Genomic DNA, 15,382 nt, shown 5'->3' with positions numbered 1-15,382 from the left:
GTCATCCGTATTATTTTACTCTGTGAACAAAATTAAGTTGGCAACTCGACAACATGACAACATCGCTGAAACGTCAAACGTAATGCGATTGGGTCGACGATTCTCATCTTTTTGCTATTTTCAGATTGTTTTGCTTAATATGTAGGTCTTCTGGGACCTTAAAGAAGACAAAAACTATTTGATATTTAACTCACAAACAGTGAGTATCACCACAACGTTTTAATTACTCGGTAAAATGTTATAACGATTCCTTCTATCCCTTGTTTACACGTCTTCAGTCTGTGTCCGATCTATTTACAAAGGGGAGGATACTTACCTATTGAATATTCTTTTAGCAGTGCCTTTCTTTTACCAATACTTTGTGGGCTTTATTATTTTTTTAGTAGTACCTACATGTTTCCAATATTAGAACTGTCTATAATCTATTGTCTGTGCTTTTATTTCCGCATAATACCGACTTTGTTATTGCGAATAGTTTATAAAAACACCAGCGCAATTTCTCTTCCGGATGTTGTCGATTATTAAATTTCGCAAATTGCAGGCAATGAAAAGATGATTCCATTGAAAGATAATCAGGATGTGGCGTCTTTCCTCGTCACGAAGCACTCGTGGAAGGGCAAGTACAAGCGCGTGTTCTCCGTGGGCACGCACGGCATCACCACATACAACCCGGACCGGCTGGAGGTCACCAACAAGTGGCTGTACTCCGACGTGATCACTGTGGCATCGGCCAAGCACTCCAACTCCGCTGCCAACCATGACTTCACCCTGGTCATGAAGAAGGACAAAAAAGTTGACTCTATGAAGTTCTCTTCTGAGCACAAGTGCCTCATCTTAACTGAAGCTTTTAAATACAGGCACTTGTTTGCTGAAAAACCAAAGGACATTTTTGTGAGTAAAATGGAATAACAATTTGTATATTGATAACAGTTTAGTATTAAGAAATTATTTTATTATTAAATCCTAATTTATTTTTAGCGATACCAAGCATACAAACACCACTGGAGTGGTACACGTCTCCCTATAGTCCTTGAAGTTGGTCCTTGTTCTCTGGAGCAGCTGGACCCATCCACCCACACATTACTAGCAAGCTACCCCTACAGTGACATACAGGGGATACTGACTGTCCGTGATGTCCCTGGAGGATTTGTTCTGGCTGTAGGAGGCTACAGCCGTCTCCATTTCTTCTCCAATACAAAGGACCATCAAATAATAATAAATAAAATGCTTGAAATGGCAAATTTGATTATGAGCATCAGCATTAAAGTTCTTTCAGCAACAATTACTTTGGATGACTGTCATAATCAAAGATTTGGAAAGTACAGGTAACATTGTTTTTACTTCATTAATTTAATAATTACCATATAATATTATGTTGAACCATTTGTCTTACAATTTTAGTATTGGGCGGATTGTAAGAGAGCCTAATTAAATAATGATTAAGGAGAAAATAAAATGTGGTTGTATTAATATTTTTATGAAGGGTGCAGTAAAGTTTCATTCAATGGTCCAGTGGTTTTAGCAGTAAATTGAAATATTACATAAAATTTGTGCAAGAATGACTCAATGTGAAGTTACTTTACTAGGAAAGATGAGCTGTGCAATTTTCAAGTATTGTTACTTGTGAATGTGTAACACTTTCTAACACATGAAAGATGTGATTGCAGTATAAAGCATAAAAATTAAAACGCCTTCATGCAGTACATTTTAATTATGAGGGAGAACTTTAATTAGATGAAATGTTAGACAATTGAAAAGTTTCAGTGAACTAAATTGTATCATGACTGTTTTAGTCATTGTTATTATGATTCAAATGACCTTCCAGTTTTATCTGTGCTATGTGGTCACTGCTATGTAATATGATAATTTTCTGTTTGTATGTTTAGATATTAAAATATTGTGTGTGTAGTTATCAAATTATGATTTAAACTTCTTATTGGATTTTAACTGTTATGATAAGAAAAAAATAGGAATGTTATGAGATTGATAAATACGTTCCATATGTATGCCATGAAGTTAGTAAAAATAATTGATCTCTTGTTTAAGAAGTGATCTTCTACTACGGTTAAGAATGCAATGTTATTTTCAGATCAAAGAATACTTAAAAGATATGTTTGTCTAAATACAGCCTTTGGAGAGTCATTATTGCACATAAAGATAACTTTAATTTGAGTGAGAAACATTATCATAGGTAGCATACACTTGAATCCAAATTATCTTAAAATAATTAAAAAAATAAACATCATTCTAGAAAAACTGTTCTTGTCTGCGTAATTTTGTTGCTAGATTGTATTTATCTTTTTGTACAGTGGTGACCAACATCAAACGTCGCTAAGTGAGTTCATAGTACACAAAGTGAACCCCGCCCGTCACATGGAGCCCATGCGCCGAACACTCTGCTTGTCAGACAGCTGCATACTCGAGAGAGACCCACAGACATATTCTGTAAGTTAATGTTGTTGTATTTCGATATTTACGATAATATTGTACATCAATTACCTAATGAATTAAAATGGATATTTAATTTATTCATTGGAACAAAATGTAAAGATACATACATTATCTTAAATTTACATATGAAAATTTTGGATGGAATTATGACTACACGAATTTAAATATATTTGCATAATGTAGTTTTAATCTGATGCATCTTTCAATTATTGCCATTTGCCACACTTTAAGCTGTAGCGAAATATTAAATATATTTAATTTTGTCATAGTAGATTTGTAAAGATTTTTACAATAGACCTATAAATTAGAACTGCAAAGTTTATGTTTGTGTGTTTTATACATCTATTTACTGATAGGGAATACACATTATTATTTGCCAGTGATCTGTGAGAAAATTGCTTTCATATTCTGAGCTGCCTTATAAATCTGGTATAATTCGATAAAACGTGTGCCAGATGCACAACACAATGGGTTGCACACATATTTACATTGTTTAAACAAGTGTATTCATACGTCGCGGCCTTGGTTCCAGGTGGTGTGCTTACGTCCGCTTAGCGACGTGTTCGCGCTCGTACGAGATCCTGATCATCCGCAGAGATTCTCCATTGAGTATCTGAATGGACAGACGCGAACCTACTTGGCTGGGGAAAGGTTTGTTTGTAGTTTTTGATATCTTAAACATGTAGTTTTTTAGGAAATAAAGAAAGAGGTAGGGAGTGGAAAGAATTTTGCTTATTCTATGAATCTTATGCACAGCAAAAATATAATTGGATTTTTTAAATGTTGCTTAAAAATTGAAAAACTCTTAGTATATATAGATACCAGCCAGCCATGCAAGAAGTCTGGCTTGGAATTATGGGTGTTTCCATGTGCGAATTAGTTATTAGTATGACTTGAAGTATGATTGCAACAAGTTTTGAAAATATATTTACATTCTTCTAATTCTTACATTTTCAAAATTTCCAAATCAGTTGTAACCTTTTTTATACGAGACCCATGCGCATCAATGAGAAATAGAAAGTCATAATTCTCATTTGTTTTTCAAAGTCACGTCTAAGCTATTAGGAGTATTAGGACTTACTAACATTTCTTGAAGTCACTGTATTGTCACACTGTATTATTTGTCTTGATCACAGAACACTTATAAGGTTTCTCTTTTATAGTAATCAATACTATCAGACTATAATCAGGCGTCGGTTGGATTTTAATTCAATTATGATTTCATATCCATATGTGGTATTTGAAATATGAGACACCAACTCAACAGTGTATGTACAAATTATATTTTTATATCATACATGCGGTATTTAGGTTCCACATTTTAACAAGACTTTTTAATGTTAGGTATATGTTAGATAATGAATAGTGCTACACTATTTGGTAAAACCTAATTATCATAGTATATAACTACTCCTGAGGGTTATTTTAGGGAATTTTAGCTTTTTACATGCAAATGGCTTTGCATCACGCTTTTAACGTATACTTAGTTATGGCGGTAGTGCATACGTATTCTACTTTTGATTAATAGGTCGGTCTTCCCAATGGTGAGATAAAGAATAAATGTATTTATTTTTACGTAATAACAAGTGTTTTTGTTTGTCAGGGATGCATTGTTGGCGTCGCTGGTTGACGGCGTCCGATCGGCGGGGCAGCGCGACGTGCACGTGCGCGCCGGCGCCACGCCGCGCGGCTACCGCCTCGGCCCGCTGCACCAGCCCGTCGACGAGGAGACCGAGGCCAACCACCTCAGGTACTGCCGTGGCGAGTGTGGCGGAACAGCGCGACGTACATACCGGCCAGGCCTGATTGAGCTACCAGCGCCTTCGATTATGAGTCAGCCCAGAAATAAAAGAATTTCCATGGGACCATGGGCACTTGGTAACAGCCCAGTCGTAATATAGCTCAGCCCAGTCGAGGTTTGAGCTCAGACCCGTGACTTATATTCGACTAAATTAAATGAAAATTGTATTTTTCCATTCTACAAAGGATTTATAATGATCGACAACTAAACGATATTTTTTTCTACAGGTTATTTCAAAATCCAGTGGGTATGTCCCGAGCGGAGGTGATAGAGCGTTTCAACGCGAATGTCGGCTACAGCGGGCTGATATACTCTGTCAGTCAAGACGTAAGAACTGTTTGATTTGTGCATGTTATGCTGCATACTATACTAACAATCATGATTTCAACTATTTTATATTCTAATTTTAATTTAAATATTCTCTTCATAGGATTCTTTCAAATTCCTAAATACATGTATATTGTATCGGAATTGATTTGAATATTCCCTTTTATGTAAAATGTATTTATCCTCCTTCCACAAACTTATCACGTCGTTCTTTATTATCTTTTTTATATTTCGTTAATAATAACGTTTTTTGTCGCATCTACATATCTATCTGTCTTATACATGCAAATGTTAAGTACTGAATTTTCGTAATGTTCTAGCCAAACTTAGTCGCTGTATTAAAAAACTTACATTAACTCGTTTATATTGTTTGTAAATTCATATTATTTAAAGTATTTTACTCAGCTTTTCAAAGAAAAGAGGTTATCTATTCGTCGCGTATACTTTTCTTAGGTTGCAGTCACATTGTGCGCGTCACTATAATAGTAAATCTCAATTAACTTTCTTATAACTACCCAGTAAAATATAATTTTTTATTTATGATTTTTAAGTAGCATGCAATTAATTGTTTTAATTTGTTAATTATATAAGCTTTTACCCATACTAAATCACACATCTTATCATTTTTTATTTGTTAATTTTTGGGCAAATTAATTTTGTTTTGTATGCCTTGTAGGCTCATCCCCTGTTGTGGCTGTTTCTTACGTGGGATCTTGTAAGTCCCTCCTAATGTTTATTATTTTCAAGCCTCTTCTTCCATCTTAGTTTGAGGGTAATAAGAGGGTTCAAAAAGTTGTAAACAATACATGTAAATAAGGTTAATTTTTCGTTAATAGATGCATGCATTGCAATGCGTTTTTCATATTCAAAAGCATCAGAACATACATAACTGCTATGTTACATATTATAGATATGCAGTATGAAATAGCTGTTTGATATCTTATTTTCGCATTGTCAAATTATTGTAATATACTAGCTGTAAATATTTGATTAATTGTAGTCAACAACGTTTAGACGTGTATAAAGTTTAGCTTGTGAAACGTTTGGTTTTTGTCTACGTTAAATAAATTCACCCTCTCTTTTAGTGCTTTCTTTCCTTACATCTGTACTTTGACTTGAACGATTTACATTTTAAAGCCATTAAAGATTTATATTTTAAAGCCATGGGTAGCAACTATGAAATGGCAGTAACTGTAACATTTACCGAATAGCCCTATGGGATATTACAATAATAAATATATAATAATATTGTGCAGTGTTGAGCACTTGTAGATAGGTCATTGATTTTTTCAATCTTACCCGTTGCGCTCACCCAATCTTTCTAAAGGGTAGTGTTGTTGTGAAACTCCAAATATAACGTGATTCCCCAGCGCCTGTTCGCGGAGAACAAGGAGAAGTTGATAACGGGCGCGCTGTCGGCGATCATGTCGTGTCCGGCGGCCGGCACCGCGCTGGCGCCGCGCGAGCTGGAGGCGCAGTTCCACGCGCTGCGCAGGCTGTGCGCCAGCAAGGTCGGCTTCGCCGCCTTCACCGCTCTGCCCGGGTGAGGCTTCGATTGTTCATTTGTCTATGAAACGAATTGATGTGTTTTTTTTCTAAGAGTCTATGGAGCAATTCACAAATTGTCAGTTGATAAATGCTAGTTATTTTCTTTTTAATCTGTCACCGGATGCGAAAAGAAATAAAGAAATAAATAAAACACATGTTATTAAATTTTACATTTAATTTTAGATATATTGTTAAAAAAAATTAAAGTGATGGTAAAAAACTGACATGTTTATGATTTTTTTTATCTAAAGTCCAAAAAACTGGGTTTAACGGCTAAATTAAGTTGTTAATATACACGCGCTTTATAAATTTGCGCGTGTACGTTACACATGATACAACTAATGCATTTTATGTTTAATTTACATTTTCATTCGTACCAATAATTTTATGTCGCTCTCTCTCTTTATTACATGATGTCATATCCTAAAAAAACTATTCTCCAGTTTCGTCCAATAACTAATATAATCTGAAAATTTTACTCTTAATTACCCATATTACCCGTTAATGTACCCCACATTGTTCGTGTTAGGAATGGTGGGTTACAATCAACTCAGAGTACGCCGAGAGTTCGCACTAATCACGTATTTAGTAAAACACGTGTTTAGCAAAATTGTTGCGCGGTGTAGCTCATAATCCGGAGGTACTGTGTCGCCTGGAGCTCTGTGCCCCAGAGGACTATGTATGTAGACGCCGGCGCCCGCCGCTGCTGGCCGTGCCAACAGCCAGGACCGAGCTATTGTCTAAGTCACCTCTCACTCGAGCACTCTGTACACTCAACCAGGCGCATGAACAACTTGACGTATTTTCATGTAACTTGAGTGAATTCGCAATAGTTGTCCTTAATATAATATGTTCAATGAAGTAGGAATGTAGGTAAGAATTTAGTTAAGTGTTTAAAATAAGTCCTCTCTAACTCTCTATCGTATTGGGTGTTTAGCCTGTAAGGATAGATGTAATGGTGTTTTAAGAATAAATAAAGAAATAAATAAATTCTCGTCCACTTACTAATATACTGAATCATCGCTAAGTAAACCGAAGTAAGTTTGTTTTGTGTCCGGCGTTAGCGTAGCTTGATGTGTCTTACGTAGTACATTAAAACCAACAAATTAAGTTTTTTTTAATGTATTATGCGCTCGTTGTAGTTTCCGCGAGTGGATCGGCAGCGCGGTGGTGGGCGCGCTGCGTCGCGAGTGCGCGGGCAGCTCGCACGCGGCGCTGGAGGCGGTGTGCGCGCTGCTGCAGCCCATGCACGCGGAGCCCGACCTGCGCCAGGAGCAGCTCAACAAGGCCTCCATGCTCGCCTCGCCCGCCTTCCTGGACGGCTTGCTCGCGATGTGGGCGCAACACGTGGTATGTAGTCTTGTTATATTTATTTGAAAAAAAAAAGAATTTCGTAAACGGATTCCTTTAGAATATGAAGTATGTCAACTTAGGTCCGGTTTATAGAAATCCTGCTATTAGCAAATTTTAATGGTCGCTCAAAAACTTCTTTACATGAGTGACGTAACACGTTGATAAGCAATCTCTGAAAGGTCATAAGTTGCATTATCAAGATTTTTTTGTCTTATTGTTAACACAGTTGAGACTTTAGTACACGAATATGTGATACAAGATCAATTTTTCAATTTGCAGTTATCTCTTATGATAGAAGTCAATAAATTGTTATCAGTGTAGAGAGCGTTTATTCCTTTTATTACATTTCTTTCTCCCTTCGCAGACGGCTGGCAGCGGTGCGTTAGTGGTGGCCGCCATGTTGGATTTCCTTACGTTCGCGCTATGCGTGCCTTACAGCGAGACAACTGACGGCAAGCAGTTCGATCAGCTGCTGGAAATGGTTGCTAGCCGCGGGCGTGTCATCTTCAAACTGTTTGAGGTGAGTTAATGTTCTATAAACACACGAATTAATGAATGAAAGACAGGGCCAATTAAGTGTAGGATTGCATGGTCCTTTAAGCCGGATTAGAATGCAAACGATCATTATATTAATATGAATGACTATTTGAAATAATTTCAAAGTACGTGTTCTGTAAGTTTTTGTCTTAAAATAGTATCGCATATTCTTAATGGAAATATTGAGGTTGTTTGTTGACTTCTTTGTAAATCTTCTGGGTACTATCTACTATCTATCTACTAGAATCAGTATTCCTCTTTGATTTATTTTGTAGTTCTTATATTGTATGACAATATACCATATTCATAGACCATAAACAATATAAAAAGTGTGATTTAAGCATAGGGCAATAAATGTAACCCATTGCTTTGTCCCAGCATCCGTCCCTAGCGATCGTGAAAGGCGCGGGTTTGGTAGCGCGCGCGCTGGTCGAGGAGGGCAGCGGCGGCGTGGGCGCGAAGGTGCAGGCTCTGGCGTTAGCGGAGGCGGCTCTCCCGCGGCACCTGCTCCACGCGCTGTACGCGCCGCACGCGCCAGCCAGGCTCAGCCATCAGCTGCTCGCGAGGCATCTAGTCGCGTTGTGGCTCGCGGATCACGCGCCTGCTATGGACCTCATGAGACGGATCATGGTAAGTCGTTTATAAAGTTTTTATGTGTGTTGTTGTTATATTTGTGTGTCATTCGTCTGGTAAATAGCAAATGAGTGTTAAAATAAAATACGTATAGTACAATATATGAACAGGTCACTGGAATTGGGAAGATTAATAGAATCAATAAAAATATTTTATTACTTTTTTTAACCGACTTCAAAAAGGAGGAGGTTATCAATTCGGCCGGTATCTTTTTTTTTTTTTTTTTTTTTTTTTTTTATGTATGTACAGCAATTACTCCGCCGTTAGTGGACCGATTTTAATAATTCTTTTTTTATTGTGTAGAGACGAGCTGCGAATTGGTCCCATTTAAATATGGTTAGGATCCATCGATTGGTTCTGGAGAAAAAGAGGGGAACTCCTCCACCCAAATATAACAGCCATAACTTCGCCATTTATGAACCTATTTTAATGCCTTTCATTTCGTGTGTGGACAATTGCTACAAGTTGGTCCCATTTAAATATGATGAGGATCAGAGTGGGTTCTGGAGACAAAATATGTAACTCCTCAACCGATGGGTATAATTGAGTTTTGTTTGAAGATATTTGGTGTAGGTTCTAATGAAATTGAAAAACCAGTTTATCTTTGACTATTTAAGGGTCTGATAATGTGGCTCGGAGTCAAAATATGTAACTCCTCAACCGATGGGAATAATTGAGTTGTGTTTGAAGATATTTGGTGTACGTTCTAATAAAATTACAAAGCCAGTTCATCATTGACTATTTAAGGGTCTGATAATGTGGCTCGGAGTCAAAATATGTAACTCCTCAACCTATGGGAATAATTGAGTTGTGTTTGAAGATATTTGGTGTAGGTTCTAATGAAATTGCAAAGCCAGTTCATCATTTACTATTTAGTTAGGTTAGGTTGGAACATATAAGACAATATAAAACTAAGCGAGCAGGGCGCGGTAGCGCCCTGCGAGCGGGCGGTTCCAATCAATGTAAATTCAGACCTTACTTTCATTCATGATCACGTTTATACAATTTTATATTGTATTAATGTAAAAGTTAGTATGTCATCACTAAAAAGGGTGAAAAAAAATTTTTAACAAAAAATACAACCGACTTCTATGTCACTACAAAGTAAAAAATAATTCAAATAAATGTTGGTTTAGTACATATTTCTGAAGTCGGCGCTCAAGATATTTCGTTGGATAACGATGTAAACAGCGTGTCTAATATGTGTGCGTGTCTAAGTCGGCGCTCAATATATTTAGTTGGATAACGATGTAAACAGCGTGTCTAATATGAGCGCCGACTTCAGAAATATGTACTAAACCAACATTTATTTGAATTATTTTTTACTTTGTAGTGACATAGAAGTCGGTTGTATTTTTTGTTAAAATTTTTTTTTAAAGTATTGGTGATAAATTTATCCATTTTTGTAAATTGATTTTTTATTGATTTTAAGACTATATAATTTTTAAAACGACGTTAATATTTCAACGTTTACCTCAGATTTATAAGATAATATAGTATGGGTATGTAGATTTCGATCTGTAGAACTTATTAAAATACAGAAATAGAACATCAAATTTCATGGCAGAGAGCTAACCATTAAGCCTTTCGGAATTGTATTCAAATTCAAATTCAAATTCAAATTATTTATTGCTCATGCTTATTATTATATAGGTCTTACAAATTAAGTATAGTGCAAGCATGCACCCTGCTAGGGTATTGCAATTTAATATTTACAATTTTTTTTTTTTTAACACGAAATGTCTTATCATTATTAAACAATTTTTAAAATTAATAGAAAAAATTATATCTATTGTAACATTGTCGAGATAGAATTAATTTTACATGTCAATTATTTTAAAGAATTAATATAATGTAATAATCATAATAGTTAATTAGTCAATTATTTGTATAGGTCAGAATGTCTCTTATGTTAATAATATTATTTAATTGTCAATTTGGTTAAAATCAAATAAAGGAAATCATTAAATAGAGGAAATCATTTGATAATCATTTGAAAAACTCTTGTAGGGAATAATAACATTTGGTAATTAATAGTTTTTTTAGTTTATTTTTAAATTGTACCAAGTTTTCGTTTTGAATATTTTTCGGAATTTTATTATAAATTTTTACACACATGGAGTAGGGTCCTGAGCCACACATAGCCAGTCTTGATGGTGGTACTGCGAGTTTATATGGGTTTCGTGAGCTATATTTATTCATTTCTTTAGAATGGACAAATAAATTGTTATGTTTCTTTACAAAGATGCATGTTTCCAGGATGTACATTGATGTTAACGTTAATATGTTTAAATTGGTAAAATGTTTTCTGCAACTTTCTGTTTGTCTAATGTTTGCTAGTATTCGTATGCATTTTTTTTGTAAAGTAAACACCTTGTGTGTGTCTGTGCTATTACCCCAGAGTACTATGCCGTATTGGAGCCAAGCATGCGCATATCCGTAATAGGCAGACTTTGCTGTTTTTAGATCTGTGACCTTTTTTAATTCATAAAGGGCGTATGTAAATCTAGATAGTTTAGTTGACAAATATTGAATATGATTTTTCCAATTTATGTGTGTATCGATGTGTAGCCCTAATAGTCTTACACTATCCACGCATTCTACTTGTGTACTTTTTATTTGGTAGTTAATATTTAAAGGGCTTTTTTGGTGTGGTCTAAATTGCAATATCTTTGTTTTATTTAAATTTATTTTTAAATTATGATCGATTAGCCAGGAATTTACATTATCCAAGAGCGTATTCAGTTGTTGATTTAGTTGAGAGTCTTCTGAACAGGGGAGTACTAAAGAAATATCGTCCGCAAATAATACACACGGTGTGTTGACGCATTTTGGCAAATCATTTATATATATTAGAAATAATATACATCCAAGTACGGATCCCTGCGGTATTGATTTTTTAAGTTCAATTACGCTTGATTTTTCTTTAGTAATGTTACCAGTTTCCATATCATAATGCTCTATTTCCGTGTACTGGGTTCGATTACTTAAGTAGGAGGCGAACCAGTCGTATGCTGTTCCCCTTATACCTATTCCGTGTAACTTATTTAGAAGTATATTGTATTTTACCCGGTCATATGCTTTACTCATATCCAATAGAATTCCAACGGCGTATTTTTTATCGTTTAATAATTTTAGAATTTGTTGTACATATTTAAAAACTGCCAGTGTTGTCGAACGGTTTTTTCGGAAGCCGTTTTGACTCTCATCTAGGACATTATACTTCTCACAGAAAGAGTAGAGTCGTGTGGACATGATTGTTTCAAATATTTTTGAAAAGCTTGGCAAAAGAGCTATGGGACGATAGTTATTGCAGTCTGTTATGTCACCTTTTTTGTGAATTGGTGTAATTTTAGCTATTTTTAGGAGATTAGGTACTACTCCTTCTGAGAGGGATTGGTTAATTAATATGGTAAGGGGTAAAGTCAATTCATTTACGCATTTTTTTATTAAAATCGGCGGTATTTCGTCACATCCGAAGGTATATTTACTTTTTAAATTTTTTATAATGTATTGAACTTCTTTACTTAAGACAGGCCTTATATAGATTGAGTTTTCTGTGGGATTTATAACTGATCTACCATGACTTATTAAGCTGGCATCACTCCCTGTTGTGGCAAATAAATCGTTGAAGTAATTGGTTATTATAGAAGGGTTAGTTGTAATTGAATTATTTATTTTTAGTTTTAAATTTTGTTTTGGTTTTTTAATGAGTTTATTTGTATTATTTTTTATTATATTCCACATGGTTTTTGCCATGTTGGGAGATTTTTTTATTTTATTTATGTTTTGTATTTTTTTCGATTTTTTTATAATTCGCTTTAATAATCGTTCATATACTTTGTAGTAGTTTTGTAATATACTATTTTTTGTTTGTTGAGTTAGTATTTTTAATAGGCGTTTGTGTTTACAAGAAACTCTTAATCCACGCGTCAGCCACTTCTTTTTATTTTGCGGTTTTAATACTATCTTTATTTTTGGTATTTGGTTGTTTAAAATGATTTGTATTTGTGTATGAAATATTTCGTAACTTTTATTTATATCTTTATTATATTTAAGAATTTGTTCCCAATTTATTTTTTCTAACTGTGTTTTAAACTTATTAATGTTTTCTTCAGTAAACTGTCTTTTTTCTACGTACCATTTATCTCTATATTGTGATTGTGACTGTGTTCGGGTCATGACATATACCACACATTTATGATCTGACAACCCATATTCATGAACTGATATTACGTCGTGTTTCATAGTTTCGAAATTCGTGAACAGCAGATCTATACAGGTGGAACTGGTATTGGTTACTCTAGTGGGCGTTTTTACAAGCTGGTTATAATTATGGCTAATCATTAGGTTTAATAGATTTAGACTATGACTTGATTTTTCTAAAACGTTTATATTAAAATCACCTCCTAAAATAATGTTTTTTTTAGGATAGTGTAAAGCTAAAAATTTCAAGAGTTTTTCCAATGAGCTATAAAAGGTTTCAGCGTTACGGTTTTTTTCTGGCCAGTATATAACTACTATAACTAAATTTAAGTTAGATATTTCAAAACCGCACGTTTCAAATACATATTCCACTGACATTTTCGATATGGCATTACATTCAGTGTAGTTCATATGTTCTTTTAGGAATATACATACGCCGCCACCTTCATGTCGTTGTCTGCAATATGAGGCAACACACTTAAAACCGTTTAAAAACAGTAGGTCTCCTTTTGATTGTGTTATCCACGTCTCGGTGAAACAGACCACTTTTATTGATTTATCGTTTCCCAGTGTAGCTTCTACTAGATGTCGCTTATTGTTGAAGCTTCGTATGTTCTGGAATATGATTTTAAGGTTATTTGCGAAAGGTGCGAGGTCTTAATAAGGGTTTTGTATTATTTCCTTTCGACTGTCCTGGTTGTGGTATAGTTCCATCATTGCCATGGGTTGTTTCTGATATATTATTAGGGTCTTTTGTAGTATTTTCTGTGTTGCATGTTTGGTTTAGGGCTGAGGTTAGGGAGTTTGAACATTGTGTGGATTCATTATTCTTGTAGTCTAATGTGTTGATTGCTTGATTTGGTTTAATTTCTTTTCCATCAATAAATAATATGTTATGTCTAATAATTGCATGGTGTCCCTTTTTTCGGGCTTCAATCATAGTATTTCTCATTCTTTTTTGTTCTAATAAGGTTGTTTTATCCATAAGTTCTGATATGGCTAATCCGGTGTTTCTTAAGTTTCTTTTGTTTTTAAGTAGGAATTTCGTCATATTTTTACTCAAAAGTTCTATTTGTAGTGGTCGACGGTGGCCCCTTTTTCCGAGCCTCGAGATTTCCTTGTATTTTAAATCCAGCTCATATTTCAGTACATTCAAGTTGATTGCTTTGTTACACACGTGCGTACCATTCCAGCCGACGGGTCTACTCGCGTTTCTGGAGTCCATTTCATTACTCCCGTGCTTATCTTCCAGCAGTCTGGCCTGCTCGCGTTTCTGGAGTCCGTTTCATTACCCACGTGCTTATCTTCCAGCAGTCTGGCTTGCTCGCGTTTCTGGAGTCCGTTTCATTACTCACGCGCTTATCTTCCAGCCGTCGGGTCTGCTGGCGTTCCTGGAGTCGTCGGAGGTGCCCCCGGCGGCGGCGCTGGACGCGGCGCGCGTGGCGGAGCGCGACAACCTGCAGCTGGCGCAGGCCGCCGCCCGCCCGCGCGCGCCGCACTGGGAGGCCATCGAGCGGCAGGTCAAGTACGTCGAGAAACATCTCGAGGTGAGTGTGTGTTGATGTATGTAGGGAATGTATCTACGTAACATACATACGTAGGGAGCGTACGTACGAACGTATACAACGTACGTAGCAAACGTATGCACGTAGTGACATTACGCAGGAACAGTTTAAAACGTATCTGCACAACGAATCGTATGAAGAAATCGGTTCACTCGTTCTAGATGGGAATAATTTATTTAAAATATATATTGGTGGATTTTTAAACTTATTCAATAGACTATAAAAAAGCATTATATTGAAAAACAGGTCAAAAGTAAGGAAACGTGGCTTAAACAGAAGAATTGGATATAGGTAGTTTTTTTTACTCTCTTGTATAAAGGTTAGCTAATACAATTACACTTTAACTAATGGTCAATCAAATGTATTTAAGAGTCATTTATAATTCCAATAAATTCGTGATCTTATAAGATCTGGTAAATAAATCAGTTTATAATGTTTCACGCTGCTACTTGCAGTGCGGAGCGAATTTGCTTAGAGCATTGCTAGTCGTGGTCCTCTAGTAAGTCATCGATGTAGTATAACGTATAACTGTCACTTGTCTCCAGCACTATGCATCGCTGGCGCTGCAGCACTGGGCGCAGAAGAGCCGAGCGGCGGAGCAGCGCAAGGAGCTGCAGAGCCGCCCCGTCGTGCTGCGTCGCAGGCGAGAGCGGCTCAAGTCCACTGCTAACTGGCCGCTGTTCTACTACCAGTTTGGACGGGACCATGCGTTGCCTAATCTCATTTGGAATCATACTGTAAGTTGGACATATAGATAGCACTATAAATATGATAGAAATTTTCGTAGTTCAATTGCAACAGCATGACTGTCTTATTTATGTTTGATTTATAAAGGAAGCCTCTTAAGTGTGTAATACAAATAAATTCAAAAAACTTAGTAATTGTAGGGCAGCCTAACATTAGGTATTCGAATTAATATTAATTAATTAATGAATTAATATCGAGATAGTCGTTCGTCTTA

At 35.8% G+C, this 15,382-nt stretch overlaps 1 protein-coding gene across 1 annotated transcript in view; it reads left to right on the top strand.

Annotated features, from left to right (window-relative positions):
* The first annotated feature begins 59 nt into the window (after positions 1-59).
* The window catches only part of Rme-8 (receptor mediated endocytosis 8), a 34,892-nt gene continuing 19,569 nt past the window's right edge, over positions 60-15,382 (top strand). The window contains exons 1-14 of the mRNA XM_073086407.1: positions 60-230; positions 542-891; positions 979-1,325; positions 2,310-2,445; positions 2,984-3,102; positions 4,055-4,201; positions 4,480-4,579; positions 5,256-5,294; positions 5,950-6,122; positions 7,270-7,477; positions 7,845-8,000; positions 8,396-8,647; positions 14,227-14,403; positions 14,967-15,158. Coding sequence (XP_072942508.1) covers positions 553-891; positions 979-1,325; positions 2,310-2,445; positions 2,984-3,102; positions 4,055-4,201; positions 4,480-4,579; positions 5,256-5,294; positions 5,950-6,122; positions 7,270-7,477; positions 7,845-8,000; positions 8,396-8,647; positions 14,227-14,403; positions 14,967-15,158 — 2,385 coding nt within the window. The 5' untranslated portion in view covers positions 60-230; positions 542-552. The remainder of the gene's footprint in view (positions 231-541; positions 892-978; positions 1,326-2,309; positions 2,446-2,983; positions 3,103-4,054; positions 4,202-4,479; positions 4,580-5,255; positions 5,295-5,949; positions 6,123-7,269; positions 7,478-7,844; positions 8,001-8,395; positions 8,648-14,226; positions 14,404-14,966; positions 15,159-15,382) is intronic.

Source organism: Epargyreus clarus, unplaced genomic scaffold, assembly GCF_041222505.1.
Source record: "Epargyreus clarus isolate Ecla_fem2 unplaced genomic scaffold, WU_Ecla_fem_2.2 ptg000024l, whole genome shotgun sequence".
Lineage (NCBI taxonomy): Eukaryota > Metazoa > Arthropoda > Insecta > Lepidoptera > Hesperiidae > Epargyreus > Epargyreus clarus.
This window is presented reverse-complemented; position numbering and strand designations above follow the sequence as displayed.